General features: G+C 41.6%; 3 protein-coding genes across 3 annotated transcripts; 1 reads left to right on the plus strand and 2 right to left on the minus strand.

Annotated features, from left to right (window-relative positions):
- The first annotated feature begins 1,443 nt into the window (after positions 1 to 1,443).
- Positions 1,444 to 9,929, plus strand: LOC135333614 (ATP-dependent DNA helicase RecQ-like). The gene is made up of 3 exons (XM_064528596.1): positions 1,444 to 2,911; positions 9,289 to 9,469; positions 9,683 to 9,929. Exons 1-3 carry the CDS (start codon positions 2,845 to 2,847, stop codon positions 9,927 to 9,929), a joined length of 495 nt encoding a protein of 164 aa, XP_064384666.1. The 5' UTR covers positions 1,444 to 2,844.
- On the minus strand, positions 2,996 to 9,253 carry LOC135333611 (uncharacterized). Its single transcript, XM_064528594.1, has one exon. The coding sequence runs from the start codon at positions 8,715 to 8,717 to the stop codon at positions 3,876 to 3,878; it is 4,842 nt and encodes a 1,613-aa protein (XP_064384664.1). The 5' UTR covers positions 8,718 to 9,253; the 3' UTR covers positions 2,996 to 3,875.
- Positions 9,930 to 10,940: 1,011 nt separating the features above from the next.
- Positions 10,941 to 12,224, minus strand: LOC135333612 (uncharacterized). The gene is made up of 3 exons (XM_064528595.1): positions 12,001 to 12,224; positions 11,616 to 11,802; positions 10,941 to 11,551 (listed from the first exon to the last, which is right to left on the minus strand). Exons 1-3 carry the CDS (start codon positions 12,199 to 12,201, stop codon positions 10,941 to 10,943), a joined length of 999 nt encoding a protein of 332 aa, XP_064384665.1. The 5' UTR covers positions 12,202 to 12,224.
- Between the last annotated feature and the right edge of the window lie 4,399 nt (positions 12,225 to 16,623).

The raw sequence follows: 16,623 nt of genomic DNA on the forward strand, positions 1-16,623 counted from the left end.
AAAAGACTCGGTTTTTCTTCAACAAAGTGAAGCAAATAGTGCAAAGAGTTGATGAAACAATAAAGGTACATCTAAGAAAGTAGTATAAGACTATACTAGATGTCTATAATTATGAAGAAGGTATTAATGGAGACGTTTTTATAAACAAACAGTCCATTTAGTGTTGGAGCCCCTGATTTAAATGCTAATTACGATTCACATTATGTAGAATCACATTATGTAGAATCACAAATGTTGTCACAAATGTTGACAAATCACTTTCTCTGTCAAAATTATCATTGTTTGTGAGTGGTGGTGATGGGGATAATTTTCGTGGGTAAGAGTTTTCGTGGGTAAGAGCCTCTGCTGATGTACTGCTGTAAATACATTGTCATCTGCTTTAGCCTTAGACTGTCTGGCTTTTCCTTGGTTGTGCTAATTTCGGCAATCCTTACTTCTCTTTGATTTAGACACTTGTTTCACTATTATTCAATAGTGAAAAATGTTGTCAATGGTGAAAAATATGTGTATGTGATCGTCAATAATTGGGTTGCCTATTGTCAATGATTATCCGATTCATTGTCAGTAACTATCGTTATGTTTGTCAATGGAATTATTGCCAATAATTATCATCGTGTTTGTCAATGATTGTTTATCTTCAGTTTATCGTCATCATAATGAAAACAGACCAATTGGCGCAAGCTATAATTTGTGCGATCTATATACCAGATGATAGAGCAAAGAATTGCCTACGCATTGATGTGCTTAGTGTGCACATACCTCGTTCTATGCCTGAGTTATGCACGTTGGAAACTCGAGGTTGTAAAACAGCAGTATTGAGAAACACCCACTTAAAGATTGCTAAATTGGGAAAAGTAAGGCTGCTTAGACAAAGCGCTTCGATGGAATGCGTTGGATTCAGAGGAGCTATAGAGAGGGAAGACTGTAGACTGTAGATAACTATAAGCCAAGAAAAATTATTATGAGATTATACACTGTAGTCTGGCTATTGCTCCAATTGGTCTGTTTTCCCAGAGCCTGTCACATATTATATTGTCTTTTCATTCTGAGTATTGACAATATAATACATGGTGTTATAATTACATGGATGTTTTCCACCGATTATTATTTGATGTCCCTATTATTTGATGTCCCTGCTCCATTGATGTGAGGTCACCATAATTATTAATTACTTTACTGCGCATGCGCATAAAGTATTACTGTTGCCTAGCTCACTGTACTGGTACTGTAACTCAAGACCTCCCAGAACATTGTCTGTCCACCACAGTCCTACGTAATGGCAGAAGGCGAATGGCAGAAGGCGAGCAGGAAGCTCATGTAATAGATAAATAGATAGTAACTGTGATACTTACATTACGCCAGACGCTTACAGTACGCCAGCTGTCTCGCAAGCTACGCTTCGAGTTAAGGGTCTGTGGCAGGGTCTGTGCTGTGGCAGGGTCTGTGCTGTGGCAGGGTCTGTGGCAGTGTGCTAGCTATCCCAGTATAATTTACTGTACTCAGCCTATCAGCATGTTAGTCCATCACATCATGTGGGTGTGGTTTAAGGATATGAGTGGGTATAGACCGTTCTTCGAGTGAAGGAGCGTGGCTTGCAACTTACGATACACAACTGATATTACATACTCATACTGTCAGCTTGTATTAAATGACACTCCAATAACCTGGACGGTAGCGCTAATGACTACCACAAAAAAGTACAGGCCAGCATCATATTACATATTAATTTTCTATCAAAATAATTTATGTAGCTGTAACTGAGTACAGTGTATGTTTGAGTACAGTGTATGTTTTCATTGTAAAGATGGGCAGGTTGGTCAAGCTATTGTGGACAAGTAAGGGTCCTGCTTGCATTCTTTTCTACATGCAGGTACATTCTACATGCAGGTACATGCAGGTTTCTCACCAATTCCCAAATTCCCAATGGGAAAGGCTTGGACAAAGGGCGTGGTCGACCACCTATACCAGTGGAACTCATAAAGTTCACATGGAAAGAAATTAGTGGTGCACTTCTCTGGCGCCGATTAAAGCAGAATGGAGATTAAGAGTTACTCTGATATAAGTGACCAAGAATTAGAAGATATTTGGTTTGACAGTACTGGGTTGCCAATAATGATAATGAGTGGATCTTTAGGAATACATGTTCAACGAAGAAGGATAACAGCGAAGAAGGATAACAGAAATGTTACAGCATATTGACCCATGCAATGACCAAGCCCATGCAATGACCAAGACCTGTTCGTACTAGTCGGTTTTCCATTGCATGGCTTCGCACTGGCTTGGAATTTGCACCCTATTGGAGTACAAAGAAGATGTGATGTTTTTGGATGTAGTGAATCAAGCGTGGTCGATGATGCCTTTGGAGTTGTTTGGAGTCAGCTCGGAATTAGCCTCGAGACCAGGCCTCTTGAGAAGAGGGCCTGGTACCTATTGCATGGGTGATAGTGCACATGCGCAAACTGAGTCTCCCAGAATATGGGGATTCGTTTACCTTAGTAAACTATCGTAAACTTATACCGTAAACTAGTTTTTACTGGGAAATCTATTCCGTGATATTGTACTAGATCTCTAGCTCTATGCAATGGCGTCAACCGAGTTTTGTCAAGCTGTGGCTTATGCCCTAAATTGTGTTGGTCAAGAAGGCCTCACACTGAAGTCGAAGCAAGAAGAGGCTCTCATCCACCTCTACGATGGTCGGGATGTGTTTGCTTGGTTCCCTACAGGCTATGGCAAGTCTCTCTGTTTCCAACTTCTGCCCTTCATGTTTGACTTCAAACTAAAGCGGACAGGCTGTCAAGAGTTGAGAGAAGTGTTGTGCTGGTGCTGTCACCACTAGTTTCTTTGATGGTAGACCAGGTGTCAGGCCTGCAGAAGAGGGGTGTCTCTGCTGCTATACTCTCTGGCAACAAAGGTAAGCAGCTAGAACAGCCATAATACTCAGACTTCTTTTGATTGACAGAGTACATATAGAAGGTAATGGCTCTATGATCTAGAAAGATAGCTAGAAACTGATGTGAACACCGTTTAATATAGCATGTACATGTCCAGTCTGTATAATTACAGTTGGATAGCCACCGTACCTACTTGTACGTGTTTTAGTTAAATATGCATTTCGCATTACATCATAATATTGAACAGGAAGAAATTTGTTAGAAAGTTCTAGTTTCTTTAGCTCACTTTTTTTGGGAGCGGTGCGATCATTTCAAAGAGAAAGAGAGGTAGTAAAAACATCTAACTCTTCATGATTGTAATGGTACAACTCCTAGCTCTTGAAGGTAAGTAGGGGAAAAGATATTCTTTCTTGAGTATTGTATACTGTACTTTGTGGTTTTGTACTAGTGTTTTTGTAGCTGTGCAAAAACCCAGTTCCCAGTAATTTTAGCAGGTCATGTTTGTCAGGCTTAGACAGCATAGGAATACATTTTATAATTTGTGATCTAATACGCATAAAAAGTTATACCTTCATAAAAAGTAGGTGTGTAATTGCTCATTTTGTATGTACAGAGTTCCACGATTCGTATTAGTCTAAGTCCATATCCTCTGTCTCTTCTGCAGATTCGTTATCGGTGTCTCTGTTGTCTCCAAAAACATCTCGCATTATATCGTCTACCTCAGAATCGCCAAATTCATCTTCAGATTCTGAAGAGCTCTCTTGGTCGAGGTTAAGTTCGTGACTGGTCTGAGAAGTTTGAGGTACATTTGTGCACCCTTGACATTTGCATCCAGGACCACAATCATGCTTGTCTCTTCTGCACTTGCAACGATTTGTTTGGCAGCCTGTTTTGCAACCACATCCCTTTTGAAGCAAGGTGACTCTGTCTCTGATCACCGAAACATTGCTCTCACTGTCCCAGTCGATGGCCAATGTACTTGTGTCAACCTGTTTCCATCCGTTTCCATCCGTTTCCGTCTAGTACTGGGTAAGTGATATTGTTGGAAGTTGCTTGACTCCACACACATTGTACCCAACAGGACCGTTTCCAATGTCTGTCAAGTGCGTCATAGGAGGGGATCATTTCTTCTTCATACTTTATACGGAGCCAGATTTTCTCCCTCATCAGAGAAAGCCATGCACTGTGGTGTACTTGGGCATGCTGTTTGCTATCAAGAAGTGAGTTAAATAGTGACATTGGTGTTGGGAATGAAGGTAGAAATACTGATTTGTGCTTTCTGAAGTAAGCACATCCAACCAGCCTAATGAAGGAGAGGAATCCATCAGCGTCTGGTTGAGATAGCATTCCTGGAGTTTGAGCAGTACTATCGCAGATAAATTGTGAATATTCAAACAGTGTAGCCATAAATGTTGCCTTTCCTATTCCGTTAAAAAATGAAACGAAATCACATCCTGTACTTATGTATAGCATCTGCATAACTGCTGGTAGTTGTTCAATTGCAGCGAGACTAGGATCATTCTCGAACGCTGTGAGGAGTGCCTGTATGTCTAGGAATCGATGCTCTGTTGAGTTGAACAGGCTCAGTCGAACATTACATTCAAGCTGTGTTCCAGCAACCAGTGGTAAGCCTACGTGATACACATCTGTATCAGGACTGAGTACAAGCTTCCTAGTGCCTACAGAATTGATTACATGTAACCAAATTCTCGTGTCTGACTCTTCTGCATTACAATATAGAGAATCGTCAACTTGTGGTTGTGGTGTGGATCCAGTTACAAACAGGCATTTGTTTTGCAGATTACTGCTGAACCCTCCAGCTGTAACAAATTTTTGTTGTAGAGCTAGCTTGCGCTGCACTTTCTTCAAGAAGTAAGTTGAGAGAAAAGTAACAAGGTTTCTCTTGCATAATCTACAACTCAAAATATTTTTTCTCCACATAGGAGGGATCACCATGTCTGCTGCAAAAGTTGTGCACTGGTGATCGTCATTCAAGTGTGCTGTCTTGTCGCGATGCAGTCGTTCAAAATATTTGGGACTTAGCTGGACACACTCAGGATCGTCGAAAAGTAAGTGTACTTCCTGTGATCTACTTCTAAAGTATGGATAGATATGCTGTCGGATTAAAAAGTCGGCATAATCACCTATGTTTTTATGTGCACTCCATGGTGTAATATTTATCAAAAACATTCCCTCGATTATGACAGCATCTGGTATCCATCCAGGTTTTAATGACGATGCAATAATAGCAGCATTTGCCTTCTCATACCGTTTTTGTAGCACATTGGTAGTGTTTGACTTGGCTCCTTTAGTTGGTGTGCCATCAATGTTTGCAATCGCTCTGGGTAGTTCCAAGCACTGCTCATAACTTTTGCTTAGGTTTGTTCCTGTGATTGTAGCATGTGCAACTCTCCTTTTCCATAATTCTATCTGAATCTTTCTCTCTCTTTCGATTTCTGAGCCCTTTTTTCGTCGTCCGAGTTTTTCTGTAAATGTTAAAAGTCTCTTTCGGTGTTTTGGTGGTTTGACACTAGGAGTTTTCAAGATGTAGTACTGCACACGGTTCCTATACTCTGTTTCCCCTATGGATCTAAAATTGATGAGGTCATGTTCTTGTTGGGGAGTTAGTTGTTTTTTATTGAAAAGGTGACATAGAGCATCGTTACAGGTGCTTGTGACAAGGCTACATGACTCTAACTTGTTCACTTGTTTCTTAATGTTTCCTTCCAACTTTCTGCTCTCGTTGTCATTGCTAGTAGCATACAGTGATTTGATTGGTGTTATATCAATCTTTTGCTTCTTAAAAAGCTGTTGCTCAATGTTTTTCATTGCTTCTGCTCTGATAGGTAAGAAGAGTGAGATTCTGGTGATAGTTTCAGCAGACGGTCTGCTAACGAACTCCTTGCATTCACGATTAATGCACATCTCATGTGCCTCATCGATTCCTATTGAGTGGCCTGGCCTACCAAGAAGACTCACAGTGAAACCACCTTTTTCGAGATTTGCACGAACATCACCTGGTAAGTTATACATATCTCTTATGTGTTGAGGAATCAATTGCTGGTACCTGGGTCGATCAAATGCAGTGAAAATTGGCACCATTAATTTAATAGCAGCCATTCTTAAGTCCCATTGACCAGTTCTCACAGCACAGTAGAGTGCTATGTATCCCACACAGGTTCTGAATATGAATTCAATCCAAAACTTCACTGTTTTGTTTTCCGACTCTCTCTTCTGGATGTACTCGTCAAATAGTTGAAGTACATTGCATTTCTCTTGCAGGTCTTCCAGCAACTGGTTGATGTTCCTCAGGGCACTTTCTTGGGTTTCAGAAGGAGGAAGATTTTGGACCATTTCTGATGCGGTGTGAAGAAAATCTGTTGGGACATTCCCCTTCTCCAAGAAAATGGAGAACAGGAGCCGATACATGGATTCCCACGCTTCCATTAGAAAATGGTGAGTCCTCTTAAAGTTAGAGGTGATGGAATTGGGGGTGTTGTACCCACTACACTTCCCAATATCCACTAGGCCTGCATCAAAGTAGATTTTGACCAGTACCTCTTGGTAATTCTTGAGAATATGCCAATCTCCTGGGAATGGAATGAGCCATGCTAAATCACTCCCATACTCTGCCTTAAGAGATTGTATGCGGGCATATGTTACTTGATCCCCTTCTAGGAAAATTAGTGCTTGTTTCTTTGTAGCAATGAATTTGTTGTACAGGTCGTTTATAATACTAAGCACAGTCTCGTTATCGTCACATTTTTGATCTAGAACGTTGTAATAGATTATGTTGGACCTTTCTACACTGCATATATTGCTAGATAGACTGAAATAGGCCTGGAAGTCGATCAATGGTGTGGCATGTGCTGTACAAGCAACTTTCAGCAGAATATAGTTACCAGCAATATTTTGAAATTTTTTTAGGGCACTCTCTTCGTTAAGTTTCAGCCCAAAGTCATTCATGCTTAGCGGTGTTGTTTCAGTACTCTGTACATGGGTGTAGATTGTATTGGAACTTTCCTCGCTTGCCGATAGGGCTCTGATCGCTCCTGTTCTGCTCCTTCTAAGTTTTTTCGGTTGAGGGGACTTAATTGGTGATCTTGTTGAATATACTCTCTTTGTGAGCATGCGGTTCCCAATTAAGTCTGTATTGGTAGTTAGTGTTAGTGGCTTGGGTTGGGCGATTTGTACTGTTGTGCCATGCCAACTTAACTGCTGTTTTCCACAATATACTCTGGCATAATGGTGTATATAGTCAATATTATCGGCTGATGCGATCATAAAACAGTTACTTGGGTAGCTTTTCATTATTCCCTCACTCGCTCGTTTCTCAATACGGTATTGAACATACCTCAAAGCAGTTTCAGAGCTTGCACAAATGCCTAAGCGATTGAACATCCTAACCAAGCGTATAGAGCCTCCACATGTTTCAATTGCTTCTGTCAATAGGGTATGTATTGGGAAGGAACACTGGTTGTTGATAGTGAAAAACAGTACACACACACAAAAGAACCTCCGAATAGTTCGTACTTGTGACGTGTTCTTTATGGCTTTCTTTGAGAGAGGTTTGGTTAGCAATGAAATAGCTCTCCAAATGTCTGGATCAAGTTTATTAATGAACTTGTTAATGTCAATGCTCTCTATATTATGTGGCTGTCCAGAATCTTGTTCAATCAATTCATTAATTGACTTGTGACATTTTTCATTTAGAGTGAGGCATACCTCAGACAATTTGTCTTTTGTTTCGTGACGTCTGCAGTGACCTAGAGCAACACTGAGGGCATAGAAAATGTCTCCTCCATGGCGGTACAGAATCGTACCTATCCTCATCACTGAGCATTTGTAAGCCATATGATGTTCTAGCATATTTGAGAGCTCACTTCTTAGCCAAATTGAGTTTGGAAAGTCAACAGTGATGTTCATCTCTGAAGCCATTTTTGATAGTTTAATCTTAAATGTCTCATACACTTCAGGCAATAACAGAGCTGTTTGTTTCAAAATCGCTTTGCCAACATGTATGGCTGACAGACTAGATACGTATGATAGGACCTCATCCGATGTTCTGACATTAGATAATATGGGTATATCGGATTCAATCTTATCAAGTAGCAATTGAAGGTCAGAGTCTGTGCTTTTGACTGACCCCTTTAGTCGCTTCAGTAAATAGAGATGGGATTTGTAGCACGTAAAACACACTCGGTCACTAGATGATATGCTCTCATTACTACTAGTGACAGTGTTCTCTGAGAGGAACGCCTCTATTATGTCAGGCTCTGAGACAACTCGGCTTTTTGTAAAGTCTGATATGTGTTTACTACACGTTTTGCATTTGAGGTGGGACGGGTTCAATTTTCGATATAGGACGCCGTAGTGGTATGTACAAAGAGGTATGCCATCAGTACCTCTTGGTGTTTCAATGCGTTCTATATTCATATCAAACAATGAGCATATTGTTGCTCTATCAGCTAATGTGGTACTTTTGCATTCACATTCATTGCATTCTGAAACATAACACTGTTGCTCTTTTTCATTCTCATCATTTATTTTTCTCCATCTAGGTACAAAACTACTCTCGCCAATGGAACTCACATCTTGCCGGCAATTTCTGCAAATGCAGCTATCTGGATTGATGCCAAGAGCTGGTTCAAATTCTTGAAGCTTCTTGAGAAGTGAGCCATCCTTCCATGACTTTGGATGGAAATACTTCGACATATTACCTCGTTTGCAGAGGATGCATGGTTGACAAGGCTGCCCTTGGTGAACACTTGAAATAGCGGGTCGCACATCAGCTCCGCTCCCTCTTGTGGCTCTATGCTGACTCATTAATGACCTATTTTAATGCATTTGACATGCCATAATTTTGCATAATTTGTTTCAATTCACCTTGTAAATAATAATAATTATTCTCAGCAAAGTTGATTCAGTGGACCTCAGGATGACCACATGGCCTTGTAAAAATCAGCTGTAAATTTATGAATATATGTGGGAACAGCCAGATTTTTTTTGTTAAATAAATGATGGGCATTGGTCCACAGATCTTCAAAAAATTTAAGCAAAATAATGCTGGGAACTGGATTTTTGCACAGCATGAACACGTGCACTAATTTTGTGTCTGAAAATGTATGCTGTGGAAGAATCAGGACACACACAAGAAACAGGCTTAAGCTGTTAATTGGTGGGTATCATTAGAATGTAGAAAGGCTACTAAAGAGCTCTGTGCTTGTTAGAAATTGTTAGCATAGCTGTAGAGGACGTCAGGACCACTCAAAGTTGAAGTAGAAACTGGAAGTCAAAAACCGCAGAGCTCAGGAAGACCGGAAGTTCAACCATGATTTTAATTAAAAAGGCACCTTGGCCATTAGACTGATTATGTAATTGCCTGTGTTGTTCATAGATGTCGAGAAGGATCTCTTGGCTAGTGAGAGTGACGTTTCCTCGGGTCGGTTCTCTCTCCTCTATAGTGCTCCCGAGGCCATCCTAGACAAAGAAGCATGGAAGCAGCTCTTAGTCCAACGTCCTCTTTGTAACACTGTAGTAGCAGTCGCTGTTGACGAAGCACACTGTGTGTACAAGTGGTAAAAGTCATTTAAATACACATGTACATATACAGTGTTACTGTCAGTAGCCTTTAAGTTTTAATACACGCACACGTCAGAATAATGTACATGTACATACACATAATTACATGTATTGTATATACCATGCATATACATACATGTACAATTTACGTTTAACGGGTACCATACATGTTCCTCTCAGTTGTGTACAATGATTTGCACAACTTACAGGAGTAAAGACTTTCGTCCTGCCTTTGATCGTATCCGTGACCTGCGAGCATTTGTGCCTCCCGATACACCATTTCTGGCTGCGACTGCCACTGTGACCAAGAGGATGAGGGACAATATTGTTCAGAAGCTTGGCATGGCAGGCTGCTATATGGTATCTGAGTCTCCCAACAAGCCCAACATCTGTTATGAGGTTGTACGTAAGACATCTATCGAGGAGGACTTTGCATTCGTTGTGGCAGACTTGTGAGAGAAGAACATCAAGGCTCGACGCATAGTTGTCTACTGCCAGTCGTTAAACATGTGTGCGAGTTTGTACGAGCACTTCAAGTACACTCTCAAGGATGCTGGCTACTACCCTCCAGGAGCTGAACAGATCAGTGACAACAGAATGTTCGGGATGTTTCACTCCTGTACTGACGAACACAACAAAGCAGTTATCATGGGGAGTCTTGGGAAGCCTGATGGTGTTGTCAGAGTTCTGTTTGCGACGATGGCTATTGGTATGGGGGTGGACTTCGAGAACTTGGACTTCATCATCCACTATGGTGCCCCTAGGTCATTGGAAGACTACTTTCAAGAGAGCGGCTGAGCTGGTAGAGATAATCAGCAGTCGTTGGCTCGAGTGTACTGGAGGCCAGTTGAAGCTCCTGTATATACCGATCTGACTATCTCAAGGAATTTGGAGTTACAAGCTGTGAGAGAGTATCTTGAGAACACGAAGTGTAGGAGATTCGTGCTGCTGAAGTATTTTGATTCAGCTGTTGCCTGGAACATGGAGTCTCGTGACAAGAGGTGGTGCTGCGACAATTGTCGATCCGTTGCTAAGTGATGAAAATGATGGGGGTAAGTAATGTACAGGGTATTAGAATGTACAGGGTATTAGAATTAGCTACATGTAGTAGTCAGAATCAGGCCTCAATACCATCATATTCAAAAATATCTGAGGCTTGTATATCATCAAGTCCGTACGTGGCACTATACACGTATACACGTCCGCATCCTCGGTGTCTGAGTCAAAAATATCTGAGGCTGGTATATCATCAAGTCCGTACGTGGCACCATACACGTCCTCATCCTCGGTGTCTGAGTCAATTCTCATAGCGGTTTCGCTCCTTGTGTATTCTTTAGCCTTCCTCTTGATCCATGTGCTCATTTTTTTCTCTGTTTAATTGTTGCAGGGGGTCTGGGGAGAATTTAGGGAACATTCTGTGAGACCGGTTCACAATAACGCTGAGGACCTCAGCCTTCTGAAGCACAGCTACAACTGTCTTGACGTCCTTCTCATCTGACCTCGTGCTGTGAGCTGTTGCTTCACGGTGGATGTTAGTCTGCTTGTCAAAGGCCATGGAGAGTCAAAGGCCATGGAGATTCGATGAAGAGACGATACGGATCGTGCTGCCCAAGTGCTGGCAGTCTTCGTAAAGTTGGCACCCATGTTCGAGATGATGTTCTTGTAAAGCTTGTTTATGTGCTCATTGTGGAGATCACATGGGATGTTCCGTCCTAGGCCGCCATGAGTGTTGATGAAGCGGCCCCAGGTCAGCTGATGAGAGAGGTATGGCTGGAGAGTGGCAAGTTGAAATTGAAGCCTAAGTGCCTCTAGTGCATATTTTGTCTTTTTCTCAGCATGAAAGTGGAGCATTAAAATCTTCCACAGCCTAATAACACGCTCACCGTCTCCTTCTTTCCAGGCATCCACAAACAGCAGTACTAAGGAGGCGAAATGACATAGCACTCGAGCATACCCGTGCACTTTATCTCCACTGTCTATCACAGACTCTCCAAGCAGCGCCTCAGGGATCACTGTGAACTCCTTCACCACTGTCTGGGCCACACTACTCAGCAGAGATTGGTTTACCTCTTTGTGTCCTATGGTGTATGTTAATGTAAGTGTTATTTTATCGGTATGCTGTGTAAGCAATAATTATGTTACCTTCAATGTCAAATTCCTTACAGCCTGCTGTCACTATGTGCCCCTTGAAGACTTTGAGGAAGGCAGCTTGACATGTGTGCATGTCATTCTTCGGTTTCTTCGCCTTGGAGCATCCAATGCGAGCAAAAAGACTGCTGAGAGTGCCGTAATCTTCTTGGCTGTCCTTGTGCAGCTTCTGCCAGATGAGCTACATGTAAAAAGGTAACATATATAATATGCTTGCGTGCTTCATGTACATTGTACATATCTGGAGTGCATGAATACACTCCTGTTAGTATATACACTGGCATATAATACTGTACACACGAAGTCAATTAAGTTACTGTAATTATATGTATTATGGTGGGCTTTTAATAATAATTTATCACATGTACTTTAAACTTACAATCATAAAGTTCATCACACAATGCCAGCCATCAATGCATGGCTCAAGTTGTTCAATCCTCCCTCCAGGAGTATTGGAGCACTGCACATGACGTTTGGCACCCTGCTCTCGCTCACATGTGAGGTGATCACCCCCAGACAGGGCCGTGTGCTTGTGGTCTGATCCCAGGTACGACACCATTGTTCTCATTATTTCTATCATTTCACTACTATCATTTCACTACTCACATTCTCATTGTTGTGCAGTACATCCAATACAACCACCTCTGACCTTACTGCCATCTCTTCACTGTATTGATGTGGGATGTGCTTAGTGACCAACCTCTTCTTCTCAAGGCCCTTAATGTAATCGCACAGTATTCGACTGACCAACAATGATGTCTTCTTTGGATGGCAGGAAGCATAGAACGAGACAAATCAGCGATAGGAGCAGGAGGAGGTGAGACACGGGCCTTGACAGCAAATATACTAAACATATGCATGAGCTTCCCATGATGGTCACTTGCAATGTCTCGTACATTGACTTGCTTGTCGACATTGTCCCCCACGAACTTCACAAATGCCCCGTCCTTTAACCACTTATCAAGCACTTTAGTGTGACCTTTACTGATCATATTCACACGCTTCAGTATTGCGTTGTAACTGAGGGTCACGTTGATGTGGTTGAGCCTAGTTCAAGCCTAGAAATTAACAATAATAATAATATTTTTTTATCAGGCTGCATTGAGGGGGGTATTTTTCTCACCCCCCCGGGCCCCCTAGGATACATTAGTATAGGCATTTGTACTGCTACAATGTATAGTTCTAATGACTTGTGCACCAGAATTGACCAAAGGCCTAATTTTTACAGGGGAGCATGCCCCCCTCGGACCTCCCTATTATAAATCACACACAATCACAATCACAAATCACACACAATCACACACAATCACACACAGACCTTCTTCTGGATGTGAGTAGAAAAGAGGGCACTCGACAGATAGGATTGAACCCCACACATCGTTTTGTTGCGTTCCTTCAAGAGGATAGCCACCGCTGTGCTTAGTCCTGGGAACTGTCGCTCTCCCTTCTTCAGCTTGTTCCTCTTGGACGAGTGGGTGATATCACAATCATGATAGCACAATCAATAATGTGGTGGAGAGTTGGTGCTTTGGTCTCAAGCTCAGTGACTGTTTGTCTCCAGGAAAAGCTTTCTGCTTGCTCAATGGTCATGGACCGGAACAGTGACACAGGTTGTGAACTTTTGCTGCACAACGAGGCACACTCATCATCTACTATTCTCGAGATACAGCTTCGTCCCTGAGCTGAGGGTATGAGAAAACAGCCCTACAAATTGACTGCAGGTTCCCCCCTGTCAGTGCCTTTGCAATCTTCTCAAGCTCTGGACGAATGGATACTGTACATATCGCCCTCTTGCTTGGTGAGTACACCGATATCTGTAATAGCACACATTTATATAATTATTTTAGCTATACTTACTACATGTACGTGCGTGTACCTTGACTGACTTCATGTCAGTAGCAGTGGTATTGGTACTCTGGGGAGTGCACTGCATTCCAGCTATAAACAAAAAATTCTCATTGTGATACAGGACATTTTTTAACTCTACGTATAAGTGAATATGAGTCCCACCCTTGAATCCCAGCCTTAATTTACATGACCCAAAGGGATTACCGAGTATACTAAAAATTATAACACTAAACACTCTGCAGATATACCATTGGGTTGCTGAGTATTGGCAGTCTGGCGAGAACTCTCAACACGAGTAGCTGGAGGAACGTTGCTCATGTCTCTCAAAGACGCACCACTGCACCACTCCGATCAGTCACTATGATGATCGAAATCACTATGTTTCACTGTACTGATAACAAATATATTATCTTACTCTCGTCCTGGACACGGAAACAGAGCCTCCTACCAGACGCTCCAACAGTCTGCCGCTTTGCTGTTGGTCTGACTTGTTGTGTGTGTGGAGATACTCCAACCCCACTAGTGTCCTTGGATCTCTTTCTTGAAGCGTGAGTGCTCTTGGGGCGAACATTTATAGTAGAATATTTAGTAGACGCGGCTTCTGACCGAGTATAATAAAGTATCAGTATTAAATGAAGGAATTATTAAAGAGATCATAATAAACGAGATCATTGGTCAGGAATTGTACATGCTGTAACTCACGTACACGGGGTGCTGGAGACAATCAGAAACCAATCAGAAACAATGACGAATCACCAGAGTTAATGACATGTTGGTTTTTGATCGGTGCGTATTGACAAAACAATATTTAGCAGCTAGAAAAATTTAGACCACAAATATACCGTCACCAGCTGCGAAATCCCAAATCCTACAACGTTGAGCACTTGCAGAGTGACGTCCATCTGGGTGACAATTGCCATTTCCTCGCTAGTCTTTGCACTTGATAAATACAAAGATAAAGGATAAAGTATCTGTCAGACCTGTTTCAACACAAACTTGCGTCAGCCTCCATACAACCTCCATACAACCAGAAACATACAACCAGAAACAAGCTGTGTGCAACCTCGAGCTTCAACTGAACACACAGGGCAAAGGTGGTAATCTGGTTGCTTGCGAAATCATGGAATACTGTAGTGTAAATTTGACGCGTCACGCCGGCTGTCCTCAAGACTCACTTGCAGATGTGTCAGATATGACTACTACACTCTATAACTCTCTGCCGTGGTAAATCATCAAAGCGATCGGATCGTTTACCATTTCAACATGCCGAAAGAGTGGGACTAGTCTTCTCCAGACAACACATACATCCACACAACACATACACCCACTAATGAAACGTAAATCCAGTGCATTCCATTGTTGCTGGTTCATGCTGGTTCATGCTAGATGTGGATAGTTGAAGAGTAGAGTGCACTGGAGTGGTAAGTATGTGGTAGAGCTAGCTGGAGTCGGGGTGTTTCCAGTGTGAGCAGATTGTCCTAGAATAGATTGTCCTAGAATACAAGAGGTAATGGCCAACAAGTTATTAAACTTACAGAATCAACGATCTTCAAGAGACGCACATATAAGGCTCCTTGACCTGCCAGACTTTTCACTGCGCAGTAGTTATTAAACTTACAGAATCAACTTCACAATGACAGTGAGAGACGCAGTGAGAGACGCACATATAAGGCTGCCAGACTTTTCACTGCGTGTCCCCGAACAGTAGTGCGACACTTCAAAATCACCAATTGAACACATTCATTCCATCAACGTCAGAGCAGTAGTACAATTTTTACGCCCATTTACGTGGTTACTTACAGTGTCATCGATTTGTGGTTAGCAGCTTGTGATGTCATCAAAACGGTAGAAAATAGTAAAATATGTATTTTTCCAACAACGGAAGTTTAAATGTAGCCCATTTATTTTTAAACTTACTTTTAAAGCTAAGCTATAAAATTTTCAGAAAGAAGATACTAACCAAAAGTGTACCTAAAAACCGGTAAATCATGAATTGTGAACATTTGTAAGACCCATAAAGGGATGGCCAGGAATTGTGTGATAAAACTTAGCTGTTTAAGGTTAGTGTTTTATTACTCTAACCGATTACCCACTATAACAATTTGACAATTTGCTGTTGTTCTTTAACCGTCATTCTTTAACCGTCACGGGCCACGATCGTTGCCCGCAATAGTGACTTTTTTTGCGAAATTCTAATTCTGCGATACTTAGGAAGAGGCTCGAACTACGCACATCCCTGTATAGGGGAAGAGCTGTAGAATCACGTGCAATTTAGTCTAGAATTTTCCAAGCCACGTTGCTATGTTAAATTTCATTAGCATCTTACCGCACGAAGTTTATAGCTATGGCTAGATTGTTTACTTGTGCTGATGTGCTTGAACAGCTTGAGGACAGCAATGGGCGATGTCTCCTCTGGTGATGACAGTGCCTATGAAGGAGAGGGCATAGTAGGATACCTCCCAAAGGCTCAGCTTTATGCCAGACGCTGATGAACTGTCTGGGACTGAGGACATGCATGACATGGACCTAGACTATGGACCAGGACGGTGAAAGACCAGGAGAGGGCTCACTGTGTGACTCTGGCAAGTAGTATAGTATAGCTAGAATATCAGTAGTGTAAGTATAGTATAGCTAAAATAGAATTAGCAGTAATGAACAGTCTTTATGTGAGCTTGTAAATTTCATAGATCGTTCACCGATATAGTACGTATTGTACTTCAAATTGATTATATATCTTAGCACTGTATTGTTACATTCATATGATGTGAAAATCAAGCTTTGTCAAGCCTTTATCAAGCCTTTATACCATATGATAGGCTGATCCACAAAAAAAAATTTTTGGATTTTATCTTACCGCTGGCCGAGCATTTAAAATGATAAAAACGGGTGAGCGTAATAACCGTGGTTGTTACCATTTTATTCGTTGTTGTATGGGCATTCTATTGGTATATGGTTGCTGGGCATTTTATTGCTCTGGAAACCCGATAGAGACATTTCACTTCACTGTTAATTAAGAATCCGACGGTTAAAGGGTTAATCACCACCACCTTAATTATGTTTCCATGTAAAAAATTTTAGATATGTTGTAGTTCTGTCATTCATCTACACACGGGTATCAACACCACCATTTCTTAGAAATGCTCCAATCAAAAGA

This window comes from Halichondria panicea, chromosome 3 (assembly GCF_963675165.1).
Source record: "Halichondria panicea chromosome 3, odHalPani1.1, whole genome shotgun sequence".
NCBI lineage: Eukaryota > Metazoa > Porifera > Demospongiae > Suberitida > Halichondriidae > Halichondria > Halichondria panicea.